Consider the following 15,697-nt stretch of genomic DNA (forward strand, 5'->3'; position numbering starts at 1 on the left):
TTTTTCTTAGAAAATTATCTATGGGACCATCAATGTAGAACTTACTTTTGATATATTTTGTTGTTTTGGAATTCTGAAGTCTTTGAAACAGCAGGATGAATATTTGCTTCCTGTATTGATCAATGGATTCACTAGAAATTGGGGGGGGGGGGGGGGGAGAAGTAAAACTTATTTATTCAGCGCAGTGTACCATTTCAGTAAATTATTTCAGCATCAGTACATCTTAAGTTTCTTTCAACACATTCTGAATTCAATTAGAAATCTCCAAGCAAGTAAAACAGTGCTAGAAAAACTGTTTGAATTTGATATGTTTATACTCACGGGGGCATGTGCTCTATAATACTGTTAAGAAGGTAGAATCCTTGATGATCATTAAGTTTGGAAGCAATAAGTTTCTGGAACACACCTAACAATCCAGGCTAAAATTAAGATGAAAAAAAAACAAAAACAAAATATAACACATACAAAGAACAATTTTTACTGGTTATTTACAGTTATATGAACTGACAGTTACAGAGGTCCACCAGTGTTCTTTGGCAGAACAGCCAACAAGTCCTAGATTTTTTAAAACTCCATCGAGGAGCAGGATAAAAATAAGATCATTTTAACCCACAACTGTATATCCACCAGTATAGAATACATACTGAAAAACATTCTGCACTTCTGGTAGGAAGAAATCCTATCTACTTCACCTAGGAGTTTTAAAACATGCTTGTAATAATGGTAATAAACAAACAAACAAACAAACAAACATTTATTTATTTATAGCCCGCTTCTCCCAAAAGGACTGAGGTGGGTTACAACAATAAAATACATCAGCATACCTGGTCACTTTGAGCAATATGAAATTTTTAGAAATCCAAGAAGCAAGATTTATAACCACTGATTTTTTTTTTTCCTTTTAATTGCCAATATCTAACGTGAATGCAGTTTGGAAAAACTGATTCCATGGGTTGATATCTGTATTAACCCACTTGTAGTTTACTCCCTAAACTCTAGAGCAGGGGTAGGCAACCTTTTTGAGCCGGGGGCCGGGTTGCTTTCCCTCAGGCGACTGGGGGGCCGAAGCCGGGGGTGGAGCTTCCACCCTCCGGGGTCGGTGCCGCGCGCCGGGGGCAGAGCTTCCACCCTCGAGGGGCGGGGCCGCGTGCCGGGGGCGGAGCTTCCACCCTCCAGGGGCCAGGCCTCCCCATCTTTGCCGGCCCCTGACAGGGCCCCAGGCCCCGTCAGAGGCTGGCAAAAAAGCCGGCGGGGGCCGCCAGCACTGGAGGACTCCAGGGACGGCAGCAGGCCTCTAAGAGATCCCTGCCGCCGCCGGAGGCCTCTTGGAGGACTCCAGGGACGGCAGCGGGCCTCTCAGAGACCTCCTGCCACCGCCGGAGGCCTCTTGGAGGACTCCAGGGGCGGCAGCGGGCCTCTCAGAGACCCCCTGCCACCGCCGGAGGCCTCTTGGAGGACTCCAGGGGCAGCAGCGGGCCACTCAGAGACTCCCTGCCGCCGCCGGAGGCCTCTTGGAGGACTCCAGGGACGGCAGCGGGCCCCTCAGAGACCCCCTGCTGCCGCCGGAGGCCTCTTGGAGGACTCCAGGGATGGCAGCGGGCCCTCAGAGACCCCCTGCCGCTGCCGGAGGCCTCTTGGAGGACCCCAGGGACGGCAGCAGGCCTCCTAAAGGCCTGCTGCCGCCTCCGGAGCCCCGTTTGGGGACTCCAGCGGCGGCAGCGGGTCTCCTAAAGGCCCGCCGCCGCCTCCGGAGCCCCGTTTGGGGACTCCTGGGGCGGAAGAGGGTCTCTTAAAGGCCCGCCGCCGCCTCTGGAGCCCCGTTTGGGGACTCCAGGGTCGGCAGCGGGTCTCTCAAAAGCCTGCCGCCGCCTCTGGAGCCCCGTTTGGGGACTCCAGGGGCGGCAGCAGGTCTCTCAAAAGCCTGCCGCCGCCTCCGGAGCCCCGTTTGGGGACTCCAGCGGCGGCAGCAGGTCTATTAAAGGCCCGCCGCCGCCTCCGGAGCCCCGTTTGGGGACTCCAGGGGCGGCAGCGGGTCTCCTAAAGGACCGCTGCCCATAGCGGTGAAGTCTCGCGCGACCTTTTCTGTGGTCGCGCGAGACTTCACCGCTATGGGCACCGCCATTTTTTCTCCCAAAATGGCGGTGAAGTCTCACGCGACCTCTGGGAAGGTCGCGCGAGACTTCACCCCCATTTTGGGAGAAAAATGGTGGCGCCCATAGAGGCAAAAAGCTGCATTCGGTGGCGGCAGCGGCAGTTGCCGCGGGCCGGATAAAAAGCCTCCGCGGGCCGGATCCGGCCCGCAGGCCGCAGGTTGCCGATCCATGCTCTAGAGAAAACCATTTGCAACCTGTGACATCAACTGCAAAGACCTATAAGAGACAGCCATAAATATCTCCACATGTACCATACATATTGTATGTTTCTGTGGATTGTGACTGTAGGCAGCTTTGGAAGCCTGGCTAAAGTGCAGGGTATAAATATAATAAAGACTGATATATATCAATAAAGTATCAATAAGCTAACAAATTTTATGAAGCTATTTGGAAGTCTACATTACACATCTCTCAGGGGCGCAATACAAAGTGTCGGTTATTACCTATAAAGCCCAACATGGCCTGGGCCCGTGTTACTTAAGGGAACGCCTCTCCCTACATAATCAGCCCCGCACTCTCAGAACATCTGGCACAAAAATATTAGAACACCCCAAAACCAGGTTGAAAACTATCTCTTGTAAAACATTTTCTGCGATGGCCCCTAGACTTTGGAACAACTTACCGGAAGAGAACCGTCTTATGTTTTTTGGATGCCTTCAAGAGGGTATTTAAGATGGATCTCTTCTGGCAGGCCTATCCAACGGATCTCCTCTAATCTGATTTTGAACATCTGAATACGATGACTTGATTCTTAGGAATGTGAGCAATACTGTAACAACTCTTCCCTTTTTCTTTCTGATTGATGTATTTTGTATCATCTATTTATTTTATGATGTTTTTACTGCTGTAATCCTACTTTGATCCAAAGGGAGAAGCGGGAGATATAAATAAAATTTATTTTATTATTATATTACTGCATGGCAGGGGGTTGGACTGGACAGTGCTTAATGTCTCTTCCAACTCTATGATTTTAAGAATTTCTGAATTCTACCTGAGGAAACCTCAGTCTGGTACAGACATTTACTTTAGCAACAGAGACTATGCCAATTTGTTTGGCATAGTCTATGCCATTAACAAACTATAAGTAGAAACAAAACAAAAACAAAGCCAAAAAAACCAACCCTGAATTTTTAACAGAGGTTAAACAGCTTTGTTTATCTTGACCTCCACTAATACAGGAAATGGCCTCCCATCTCATTTCCTCAAGCAAACAAATGTTTAGAAATCTGGAACTGCAATCAGGTCATACATACGATTTTGTCAGCTGCAGCATTGGCTAGCGTATTGGCACCTCTTTCCAAGTAGGCCTGAAGGAGTCTCACCAGAGGGGGGATATTTCCTGACCTCTCCCACAAGACTGGTTGAAGCAGATGTGGAAATAAGGCCATGTAAGATGATGGGATGTCATTCTTATGCATTTCCAAAAGTAAAGACATCACTTGAAATACATATGGAATGAATTCTGTTAAAAAAGAGAGACAGTTTTCATTGCAGACTATGAAGTAGCAGGGATGGCATATTCATATGCAGTAATATGGTCATGAAGAAGGTTTAAGATAACTGTCACTGGCTTCTTTGCCCCTTTAGTGAGCAGCCACATAGTGCAGTAGTTAAGAGCAATAGATTAAACTAAGAAGATCTAGGATAGAATTCCTGTTGCGTTGTGAAGTGCACTGGATGACCTTGAGCTAGTGAATAATTCTTAGCCTAACTTACATGCTGAGCTGGAGATGGAGGGCTTTCATGCTATTCTAGGTAGGCTGAAAGTAACTAATGTATAAGTAACTAAGCTCCTTCCCCCCCTTTTGTTTACTTTATTATTATTATTATGCTTTATTTATATAGCGCTGTAGATTATTTCATGTCATGACATAAACATGAAAAGATTAGCATATGTACGGATAAGGTACAAATCTTTTAATTTAAAATGAAAAATTAATGGCGTAAATAGGTATGGCTTTAAAGTTACTGGTACAGCATGTGACTGCCTATAGGTACTATAGTACAGAAAACAGTTTATGTTTTATTCATACCTTGCACGTCATTCTGCAGAATCTCTGTGAATACCATGAACAAAGCATCTTCAAAGCTTCCAATAGCACTGGGGTTTGCTTTGCAAGTTATCCTTATTGACAAGCAAATTGATTCAAACATGTAATGATTAAAATGAGGCTTGCTTGGATTCTAAAAACAAAACAAGAACAGCACAAAGTCACTGATATTTTACACAAAATATGTTGGTTACTAAGATGAAGTGTGACAATAATTGCAATAAACATGAGAATATTGCTGTCAGTATAGGATATTGCTGTCATCATAGCTAACTCTTGACATAGGCCTATTCCAGTCTGAAAATTTATCCTATATTTGACTAGAATATTATCTCAGCTTCTCATTCTTTCTTGAGAAGAGTATCAGTCTGTCTCTTACCATCAAGTTACTTTCTATCATGCTGAGATAACAAAGATGGACAACTTGCAGAGGCCTGAGTGCTGCAATCCCTCACTCTAACCTAATATATCAGTGTTTTAGGCCCAAAACGGGCCCTTTGCCCCCATAGTCACACTCTCTCAGCCTCAGAGGCAAAGGCAAACTCCCTCTGAACAAGAAAACCCACTGCTAGGGTCACCATAAATCAGAAACTACTTGAATGCATACAACAATTTATGAGTTCCATTCACAAGCTTAAATGATGTTTATATCCTTATCTAGCTTCCATGACATGAAAACATGGGAATATAAACAAGACAAAATAGGCAGAGAGATTACAGTCTGCTCTACTCATGCGGGGGATCTGTTCTGCCCCCTCCCCCCGCGTAAGGCAAAAAACACGGATGCTCAAGCCTCATTCAAGTGAACAGGGCTTGTGCCCGCGGTGGTGTGCGGCATTGTTTGTTCTGGTCCGCGGTGCTGCTCCTTCTGGCGTGGCTTCCAGCATATGCTGGAAGCCGTATAAGAGGTGCCCATATATGACACGGGCACACTGCATTACTCTTCTATTATCCATAGTCCCTTGAAGTGTGTTTCTTACCTAATTTGTGGAGTCTATTTCCACCCTTTAATTTTTTACTTCTCAGATGTAAGAGAAATGAGGGAGTGAAAAGTAAGCGCATAAGTATTTGAGGGGCTATAAGTCTGCATTCCCCTACATTATTTTCACAATTCTGTTGTAGACAACTGCACTAAACTAAGTGACCAATACACACTTATCTTAGAATAAATCTCTCTGAACTTAGTGAGGCTTACTTCTGAGTTGAACTTGATGTAACTGCCCTGTTAGACATAAAAATGATTGAGATGGCAATCCCTTGACCCCTTTTCTAATATAAGGCTTATGACATAGGCCTACTCTAACCTGTACATTGTACCAAGAGCTGCAAATTTATTCTGCAACTGGCTAGAATAAAATAAAAATAAACAAAATATAAAACCTGACTAAACAGAGTAAACTTTACATCTGAGTAAATCTGCATCATATTCTTTCATATAAATCACCTTGGGAGGAGTTTTAACCTAAAAGGTAGTTTTAAAATATTTAAATATATTTAATGCACTGCTTTGTGAATTTGAGAAAACAATGTATATGCCAAGTTAGGTGATTTTATAAGAAAATAATGTCTGCATTTCAATTTTTCTTAATGTTGGTTTTTCCTCTAGGAGGGGAATGTTCTTTCAAAAACCCAGAACTGGCTTAAAACCTTCTGATTTTTATATATCTAGGTACCTAATGTACTTTTGCAACACCCATCCAATCCATTGCATTCCAGTTTTGATTAGTTTATTTTAGCCATGCAGCATGAGGGCCTGCTGTTCAAATAATATTAGCTCCAAATAGCCTTATATACATAAAACCAGCTGAATGAATCTTTTAACCCAGGCCTGTTTCTTCCTCTTGATATAGCTTGATTCCATAAGAAGGAACCAAGTTAAAACTTTAATTGGCTATGAATAAAAACAGGTGAAAGAAATGAACATCTAAATTAAATCAACAAAAAGTTTAACATAACAGATATTACAAATGGTGAAGAGAGCTCTTCTGCCTTTACCTTGCTGACAGCAAGCAGTTTCTGTGTGAGTTGATTGATGAGAGAAGGGATATATGGAATTATTGCTTCTTGAAGCAGAGAAAAGCTTCTCATGATAGCTGGAAATGTAGAGATTTACATTACTGAAGGCATAAAAGACTTCTGAATCATGTGTTGTACTTCACATTTAAAAACTGCATAAGTATGCTAAATCTTGCAGCATGCAATCAACATCAAGTACTAGTTTAGTAAGTTCTGTATAGGGGTATAAACCAACACTTTAAAAATAACAGAACTGCAGACTCTAAGATAGAAAAATATGTTTTACTGGAAGAGAAAAGAGAAAGCATGTCCCACAGGGTGCATGCCGCCAGCAAATCCCACTTCTGCAGTAAAGTCTCCTCAAACCCTGACAATATTTTAAAATCTAAGCTATTTGGTGGTAAATTCCACCCTACAATGTAAGAAAACCACTTGCAAATGCAGTGGTTTTGCTTTCCTACTCCCACCAACCACCCTAGGTGATATTTTGGTCCAAAACTAGCATAAAATTGTAGGGCAATTTAAGTTTCCTGAGGCTTCAGACTTTGTTAAGAAAACAAAAAAATTTAAATGTCAAAAAGGTCAAAGCCAAGCCTGTTATGGTCTAGATTTGAATCAGCAAATTAACAGAAATGTGCCTCTGTCTAACTATGGCCCTTTCTAGAAGGGCCTTTTAGTACGTACTCTGTACATACTAGGGTTGCTTGGGGGCGTCTCTTTCAGATGCCCCCAACCCTAGTACGTACACAATACGTACAAAATGGCAGCGCCCATTCTACATGGGTGCCGCCATTAGGACGTCATGACTGTGCCGCCTCCAAACATGGCAGCGCGGACGTTACATCCTGGCGCCTTGGAAGAGTGCCTGTGGCGCTCTTTCTGCAGCGCAGGAAGGAGCTCTGAAACGGAAGGATGCAGGAAGGAGCTTCTTTACACAGCTGCGCCAGCATCACAAAAGAGAAAGGGGCCGCTGTTGGGATGTCCTTGGGGCTTCAAGCCCCAAGGAAACCTTTCCAGGCCGTGGGAAGCGGCCTGGAAAAGCGGCGGATCAGGGTCTCGGGGCTGCCGCTGTGGCAGCTGAGGCCCCGATCCGTCGGGGAAAGGGGCGGGTACAAGTCGCCCCAAAGGAGCGGTCTGTAATGTGCCTATGCTTCCCTAAGAACGGAGATGGATTCAAAAAATAACAAACACAAGTAGCTTGTAGTTTAAACAAAGGTTTACTAATGTCTTTAATCTATATATTACATAGAGGCTATATCCTAATCTAGCTAGTGAATAGTTCAGGTTAAGAAGAAATATTTGTCTCACCATCTTTCCAAAGAAATTTGAGAGAGGAGGAAAATGGGAACATGTAGTGCAGGAGAAAATCTTTGAGAGAAAGTGTGTTAGTAGTGGCCTAAAGGGGGAATGGCCTAAATCACATGGTTAGTTTGAATGAAGAGGGGGGGGGGAAGAGTTTGCATGCAGGAAATCCCTATTTATCTAAGGATGGGGAAAGAGAATGCAAAAATCTTCCAACAAAAATTACAACTGGGAAGTGATGTGAGGGCACTTCTAGTGCACTGCTAACATACTTGTGCAGCCTGTAGAGACAAAAGTTGGCTTCTCCTCCCTGTTCTAATGCCAATCAAGGTTTTTAGTTTCCAGGCTTACACAGACTAACGCAAATGTCTTCTTCTAGTAGCTTTTTGGTGGTAGAACAAGGAAGTTATAAAAAGGGTTGAAAGTGTTTACTGTGGAGTTAGCCTCCTCAAAAACACAATCAAGAAGTACACCCCATATACTGCTATGCATTTATTCCTTATAGTGAGCATCTCTCAGTTCTGATAAATTATTACTTCAATACTCTTTTCTCCAAACTGGCCTTCCCCCTAAGAGCAGCAACACTATTAATGTACTCATCAGATTCAGATTCATATCAGGAAGACAAATTGATTATGCAATGATACAATTGTGCTTTGGAAAAAGACCAATTAAAGAAATAACATGATACCAAAGGAGTACAGTGAACAACAGGTATTATGTGTCAAAGCACTCAGCTTCGTTATAAATACAGCTTCTTACCTTTCATAATGTATTCATTTTCTGATGAACCTGGAAGTGTCAGAGCTTTGAAAAGGTTTGTTAGCAACATTTCAACATATGGTGCCATATCTGCAGCTGTAATTCTGTATAGGAAAAGAGAATGCTTGAACTCCTGTGCTATTTTTCCAATCATTCATCAAGTCCTCCACTCTAGGAAGTCAATCCTGACTAATCATTAGAATGAATGTAGATTAGAAATACATGATTCTTTGAACCTTAAAATGACATCCTGCTTTTAAACATCTCTAAAACTATAGTGTTGTCAATTGCTAAGTCAACTCAAAATCTTGCTTTAAAAAAAAGGAACAGCTTTTAAATATAGATGGTATAACAATCTATGCTTCTCTGAAAAAAAGGAAGTGAAAGATCAAAAGCCATCTAATCAGAGCAACAAAAAGCCAAAATAAAATAAAATCATACAACCAAATGTAAACTTACAGTGTAGTACTGTTAGCCCCTTTCATTGTAAATAATCTTTCAAGAGCATGGGCTGCATAAGTATGAACTACAATACTTTCTGCTTGAAGATGATTTATTAAGAGAGGAATTGACACCAAAAGTTGTTCTTTAGGTACCTACAAAATAGACATGTAGATTAAAGTGTTTTAGAAACAAGAATACTAGACAGTTTGGAAGAATTACATAAGAAATATTTTAATGAAATATCAAATGAAATCATGCACTATTACAATATTTTGGTCATTGCTTCTGTTATAAGTCCACCACTGTAAATACATATGTAGACAGAATACACTCATATCTATATTAAGCTTATTGAGATGGCCTAAGTCCAAAACACACTGCAGAAATAATCCAGTTCGAGACCGCTTTAACTGCCCTGGCTCAGTGCTAGGGAATCCCGGGAACTGTAGTTTATTGTGGTACCAGAGCTCTCTAACAGAGGCTAAATTTCTCACAAAACTAAAGTTCACAGAATTCCCTAGCATTGAGCCAGGGCAGTTAAAGCAGTCTCAAACAGGATTATTCTTGTAGTATGTTTTGGACTCTATTATTGTTTTAAGTCAAGATGATAGGCCCAATTATTATTATTATTATTATTATTAAAACCCTGTAAGCAGAAACCCTATCTGAAACCTGATATACCATTTAAAGTAACATCCAAGCAAGAAACTGAAAGAAAGAATTTCTCAAATGACGAGGAAAGGGTTTCTTACACACTAATTGTTATTTTGTTCCCCAATAGGAAATATTGAAAACATAGAAAAACCCAACAAAAACAAACCCCTCAATAAATTAGGTTTTCTTCCAAACTATTTATGCCACATTGTAAAATTCTACATATGAATGTATGAATATTTTAACATTCTTTTGCATACATAAATTAAGAACCATTTCCCCCATTATAGAATTCAGATTCATAATCAACTTACTTGGCTTCTGAAAATCATGATGTACTTGATACCATCAGCCTTAAGCACAGGAAACTCATTCACTGTTAAAAAAAAAGTTACAGGCTACTTAAAATGATTGATGTTCTGTAGAAAAATTATAGTTATATAGTAGAAACTCAAGCAATGCCCAAATTTACCACCATTATTTACACCATTTTACAGCCCTCTAGAGCAAATTTTGAAGACAACAGCAAGAGGGGGAAATGCCCATTAAGTTCCACTGATAAAAGCAGTTCTGTCATTGGAATAACCTTGTTTAATTATGCCTGTGAGATCCTGTTTGCTGCACACAAATTGTACCTTCCAAAGAACTCTAGTTTTCCTCTGGAATCATAAACGACATTACACCAAGGGCAGGCCACTGGTCTATCTAGCTATGGGGGAAGAGGACAAAGAACAGCCAATTCACAGCTCCTCATTATTGTCTATGTGGCTAAAGCTGATGTGGATTGCAGTCCTACAAAATCCCAAGAGCTTCACTTTGCCCACTTCTGATCTAGTCCAGGACTGTCTTGGGGGGGGGGGGGAAACAGACCGGAAAGGCATGGCGTACAGACACCACAAGCCCCCCAAGATGCCTGGAAGTCATGCTGGGCTCAGATGTGAGCTGGCTTATGAGCGCTCCAGTAGTGTGATGTTTACATGCCATGCACTACCAGGGCAGCTTGAAGTTGCGATCAGGCAGACCCAGCAACATCAGGGACTGCCTGAAGGACGAGACTTCTCCCTCCTTTAATTGTCACCTTGTATTTGTATTGTATTCAATTTTTACTGTACACCGCTATGATCATTGTGGAATAGCGGTCTATAAATAAAACATATTATTATTATTATTATGGGTGGGAAAAGCTGCCTTTTTGCTGACTCAAAAAGGAGTGGCTCTTTGCCTTTTTCAGCTGGCAGCAAGGCTGATTGGGGCCATGGCGTGTGGTTGCCGCGGCCTCAATCCATGTTTGGAAGGGGTGGCTTCAAGCCGCCCCTTCAGAGCCGTCTGTTTCGGCCCTTACTTTAATTAGCAGAGTCACCCCAAGCTTTCAGGTAGAGTTTTGATAACTGCTCACATCTGCCAAGATAAAACAATGAGGCCTTCCACAGTTATGTCTTTACTAGACAGTTACTATAATTATGTAGGCCATATGCTTCCTACATGTCATAACTAAATACTGGAGATATTTTATATAGAATTCTAAACTTACCATTAGGAGACTTCAGGTCTGGTAAAATATGGTTCACAAAGAATTCTGTCAAATTTACAAGTTCATTGGCTTGTGTTATTCCATGCTGAAGGGAAAACAGAAACAATCACTTAATTAAACATGTATATAACAATAAAAAATAACAAAATCACATACAACTTAACATACAATACATAGTACCAATTATACATACATAGCATATACTAAATTCTTTACTTATCATGACTTGCCTTTCTTTCATTTTTGTTCACTAATTTCATTTATACTATTCCTTACCTATTTCCTGTCTTTTCCATATACACATTCATTCCTCACTCAATCCTTTCCTTATCCTTCTAAACATCACTAAACACTTTCTATTCCTCTCCAATGGTATCCATGCTTTCTAACTTCCCCAACCCCTTCCTCTCTTCTTTTCTTTACCCTTCCTTTAACCTACTCATTTTTCCATGACACATTTTTCTCATCCCTTTTTCAAAGCTTCTTTACCCCCTCTTCTTCTCCTCTCTCATACTTTCTTCACACTTACTTTTACCTTCTTATGTCTTCTTTTCCTTTCTCTTCCTCTCTTATATAGTCTTATCTTCTCAAATATCTTGTTCCTATCTTCTCTGAGCTTTTTATCCACTCCTTAACTTTCTCTTCCTCACACTCTTATACCCACTTTTACTTTCCTAACCTACTTACGCCTACTCTTTAACTTACTCCTTCTTACCCTCTCACATATCTTCACACTTTCTCCAACCTTCTTACACCTACACCAATTCTTAAATCACTTATTCTAACTTCCCTCCCACAACAAACACTTTTTAAAAATACAATTTCTGGATTGGATTATCCATAAGGTCCTATTAAAAGATACTGTGTTAACATGCTCATTGTGAATTCTTGGCTGTTTCTGTAAATGTTTATCTTGAGTTTTTTAGCTTCAAACTTTGCATTATAAAGTGGGGCACGCATGTTCTACCCAAAACATCTAAACTAGTTATGTGCAGTATGCTATAGTAATGGAAGATGCAAGCGAAAAGTAGGTTAACTGCAATATAGCTTATGATATGCTGCCAAGGTTTTAAATAATAGTCTACTAGTAGCAAATCTACACTGTAGACCAATTTAACCATAATACCAAAGCACTACAACTTCATATACTCTGGATTTATAATGGAAAGGTTCAGCTACTTTATTTCCCTCTATTTGTGATATGGTCCATTTCTGATACTTACAGTAGCACTCAAATCCTAGCCCAATAATTTTAGCAAGTCTTGGGGAGACTGGAAACCAAGACTTGTTTTTAGATTGTATATTGTATTTGGTTACATCCCGTTTGGACTACTGTAATGGGCTCTACATAGGACTGCCTTTGAAAAGTGTTCGTAAAATTCAGTTGGTTCAAAGAGCTGCTGCCAGGCTGTTAACAGGCGCCGATTACAGAGCCCATACAACTCCCCTGTTGAAACAGCTTCATTGGCTGCCAGTTCGTTCCCGGGCACAATTCAAGGTACTGGTTATATCCTACAAAGCCCTACACGGCTCAGGTCCACATTATTTGGCAGACCGTTTCTCCTGGTATGAACCTGCCCGGACTCTGAGATCCTCTGGAGAAGCCCTTCTCTCCATCCCAACATCTTCACAAACACGTTTGGTGGGGACACGAGAGAGGGCCTTCTCAGCGGCTGCCCCTAGACTATGGAACTCCCTGCCTAGGGAGATAAGAATGGCTCCCTCCTTGATGGCTTTCTGATGGCAGGTGAAGACCTACCTGTTCAAACAGGCATTTAAGGAATCACTATAAGAACAGGCAGGAATGTTGGACTAGTTTAATCATTCTGTTTAATGCATGTCATTTATCTATTTATTTTTAAAATGTTTTAATTGTACTTTTTGTTTGTTTGTTTGTTTTTTAATTGCTGTGAAGCCGCTCTGAGTCCCAGTCCTGGGAAAAGAGCGGGATATAAATAAATAAATAAATATTGTATTTAGTCCTCTTGGTTTTATCTATTTTATGATGTGTTTTGTAATTGGTTTTAAACTCTATGTAAACCGCTTTGATCATTTTTGAAAAAGCGGTATATAAATAAAATTTATATTATTATTATTATTATTATTATTATTATTATTATTATTATTATTATTATTATATCAGTCCTGAAACACCAATATGTTTTAATTAACAATTTAAGTGCCCCATAACTCCCTTACACCCTGAAAAGGTAACACCTTGCAATTCCAGTCAAATAATCGCAAGTACCTTTTGTGTCTGAGCTTTTGATGCCAACGATGTTACAAGGTAAATAGCAGCATCTTTATGCTTCCAGTTGATAGATGGATTCTTTGCATACTCTTGCAGCATAGAATTCACATAACCAGAAAAGATCCCTGTCACAGGCCCTTCAAAAAACCTGCATAAACCTCTTACTAGATCACAGGCTGCTCTGCGTCTGGTATCAATATCTGCATCACACATAAAAGAGATAAGAAAACACAAGCAATTACAAATAATGTACTAGCTTCTCAATTCTGCAATATTTCAGCATTGCTAAATCAGGTTCATGCAACTACAGTGGGCCCTCCACATTCATTGGAGTTAGGGGCACAGGATGTCTGTGAAAGTGAAAGAAAAAAAAAACACTTTTCTGTAACCTGAGAGAACACCTCTCAGAATCTCTAGGTCCTCCAGTGCAACTCTATGGCCAACATCTGGCAAAGGGTGACCACAAAATTGCATTGGAGGACCTACAATGCCTAGAGAAGTGTTGTTTCTAGGAACCACTAGGTCTTCCATCGTGACTCTTCCTGTAAAGTTGTGCTGGAGGACCTAGTGATTCCTAGAGAAAACATATTAATCAAATCTACAAATAATTAAATCCATAAAAGTCAAAGCCACAAATATGAAGGGCCAACTGTATAACTAAGAACTGTTCAAATCCAAGTCCTTCAATTTACAGAACAATTTTCTAGAAGATGCTTCCTATGCTTTTTTAACTATACAATATAAATAAGGTTAGTAGTTGACACACGCAGACTGAAGCAAAAAGGAGCTGGGGTAATCTGGTTTCTGGTGGCGTGGGTTGGGTTATGTGGCTGCAGCCTGCCTTTGAAGCAGGCTATGCGGTTGCTATGGACCTCGGGCTGCTCCTTCCTGCTGTCTGCTCCAGCCCTAAGATGCAGTGCCTGTGAACAGTAATACTTCACTCTCCACAAGAATAAAAAGTTGTTTAAAACTAGTAATGTGGGCTCTGCATCCTAGTCAATTTATAAAGCTAAGAAAGATCATATGAAGAACACCAGTATCAAAATACCAACACCTTAATTAACAGCAGAATACAGCATGCTGAAGAATTTTAATACAAAATTGAATTTAGAACAAAATATACTTTAGAATCCAACATTCATAAGGGGGAACAGAAAGACCACCCAATATAGCTGTGTCACCAATACTGCTTCAAAACAATTTCTCAGAGGGCTGAAACAGACGGCTGCAAAGGGGCAGCTCTGCACTGCCCCTTTGAGTGCCAGATCAGGGCTGCAGGAACCACACACCACAGTCCCAATCTGGCGTTTTCCCAGTCCCAAAAGAAGCAGCAAAATGTCACTCCTTTTTGGGGTGGAAAAAGCTGCCCTTGCCTAGATTTCTGATGTTAATTTAAATATGGGGTATAAATTAGATTACCAGAGCCTTCCAAATCTCTTCTGATATATTCTTCAGAATTATCTTCAAAAGCTTCTTCATCAGCAGCTGCAAAAAAGTAGTACACACAATTATTTTAAAGATCAGAAAGCATGCAAAATTTTGATTTGTTTTAATATCACATATTCTTGAAAAAAAACCTGTTAAATTAGCTTTATGCACTGTTTTGTGAAATTACTTGGTAGAATTAAAGTAACACATTACAATTAATAAACTATTAATACTTTCAACTGTAATGAGTACATTAGTAACAATATTGTCATTACAAGGATATTTGAGGTTTAAAACAGGTCCAAATTGTTTTACAAAACCATGTTGATGAAAACATGAACAATTTACATCTCCCCTTCAGTGAACATTTCTTTCTCATACTGCGTGGCAAACTGCTTAGAATATAGGGTATGTGAATTTAATTGTTAAAAGAAAAATGCATCTGAGCTATTCCAAGCAGCATAAGACCAAGCAACTCTTAAGAGCACACATAAAAGGAAGGTAAATTCCTTAACAAAATACAAATTTAAGGACAAATGTATACAGTTGATCATGGCCTACCTTATTTAGATCACCCAGAGCTATAAACAACCAATATCACTGAATCAAAGAAATACATTTTATTAAATAAATCTTTCAAAGAATTTATCAATGAAAATGTGCAACAGTACAAAAATTGCAAAAATAAAAATACATTTTTACGAAGGTTAACCAACATTTTAATATTTTTTAGACATATGCTGTCCTTTTTTAAATTAAGTATCCAGTGATTTTGTTGTGTTATATCTCTGTACAAGCTTAGTAAGATAGGGCTATAAACATTTATAGTCCTAAAGTTTGTTGTTTGGCTTAAGTATCTCCTTAAGCATTAGTCTCCTTTCTTCATTTGAGGCAAACCACAGGTAACCATTTTACTCTTAACAAGCAAGTTATATTTTGTGTTTACCCTGAAAGCTAGGATTAAAAGCTGCTGTTTGATTCTTTTGTGAATTTTGCTGCTCATTTGCCATTTTTAAAGGGTGCTGCATGTGTGTGGATAACTGGCCATCAGTATATTTGCTTGGCAGATATTTGTACCTGTATCTGCCCACTTCCAATTAACTTC

At 40.2% G+C, this 15,697-nt stretch overlaps 1 protein-coding gene across 3 annotated transcripts in view; it reads right to left on the reverse strand.

Annotated features, from left to right (window-relative positions):
* Positions 1 to 15,697, reverse strand: part of LOC149315677 (exportin-2) — a 35,288-nt gene that overhangs the window by 6,024 nt on the left and 13,567 nt on the right. For all 3 annotated transcript variants that reach the window (XM_089513865.1, XM_089513866.1, XM_089513867.1), the window contains exons 11-21: positions 14,584 to 14,649; positions 13,162 to 13,364; positions 10,914 to 10,998; positions 9,697 to 9,758; positions 8,744 to 8,880; positions 8,285 to 8,388; positions 6,200 to 6,297; positions 4,187 to 4,337; positions 3,407 to 3,615; positions 322 to 419; positions 46 to 131 (exon numbers count right to left, since the gene is read on the reverse strand). In XM_089513865.1, the coding sequence (XP_089369991.1) occupies positions 46 to 131; positions 322 to 419; positions 3,407 to 3,615; positions 4,187 to 4,337; positions 6,200 to 6,297; positions 8,285 to 8,388; positions 8,744 to 8,880; positions 9,697 to 9,758; positions 10,914 to 10,998; positions 13,162 to 13,364; positions 14,584 to 14,649 (1,299 nt within the window). The remainder of the gene's footprint in view (positions 1 to 45; positions 132 to 321; positions 420 to 3,406; positions 3,616 to 4,186; positions 4,338 to 6,199; positions 6,298 to 8,284; positions 8,389 to 8,743; positions 8,881 to 9,696; positions 9,759 to 10,913; positions 10,999 to 13,161; positions 13,365 to 14,583; positions 14,650 to 15,697) is intronic.

The sequence above is a fragment of the Sceloporus occidentalis genome, unplaced genomic scaffold, assembly GCF_023333645.1.
Source record: "Sceloporus occidentalis isolate IW3139 unplaced genomic scaffold, rSceOcc1.0.p SCAF_3, whole genome shotgun sequence".
Lineage (NCBI taxonomy): Eukaryota > Metazoa > Chordata > Lepidosauria > Squamata > Phrynosomatidae > Sceloporus > Sceloporus occidentalis.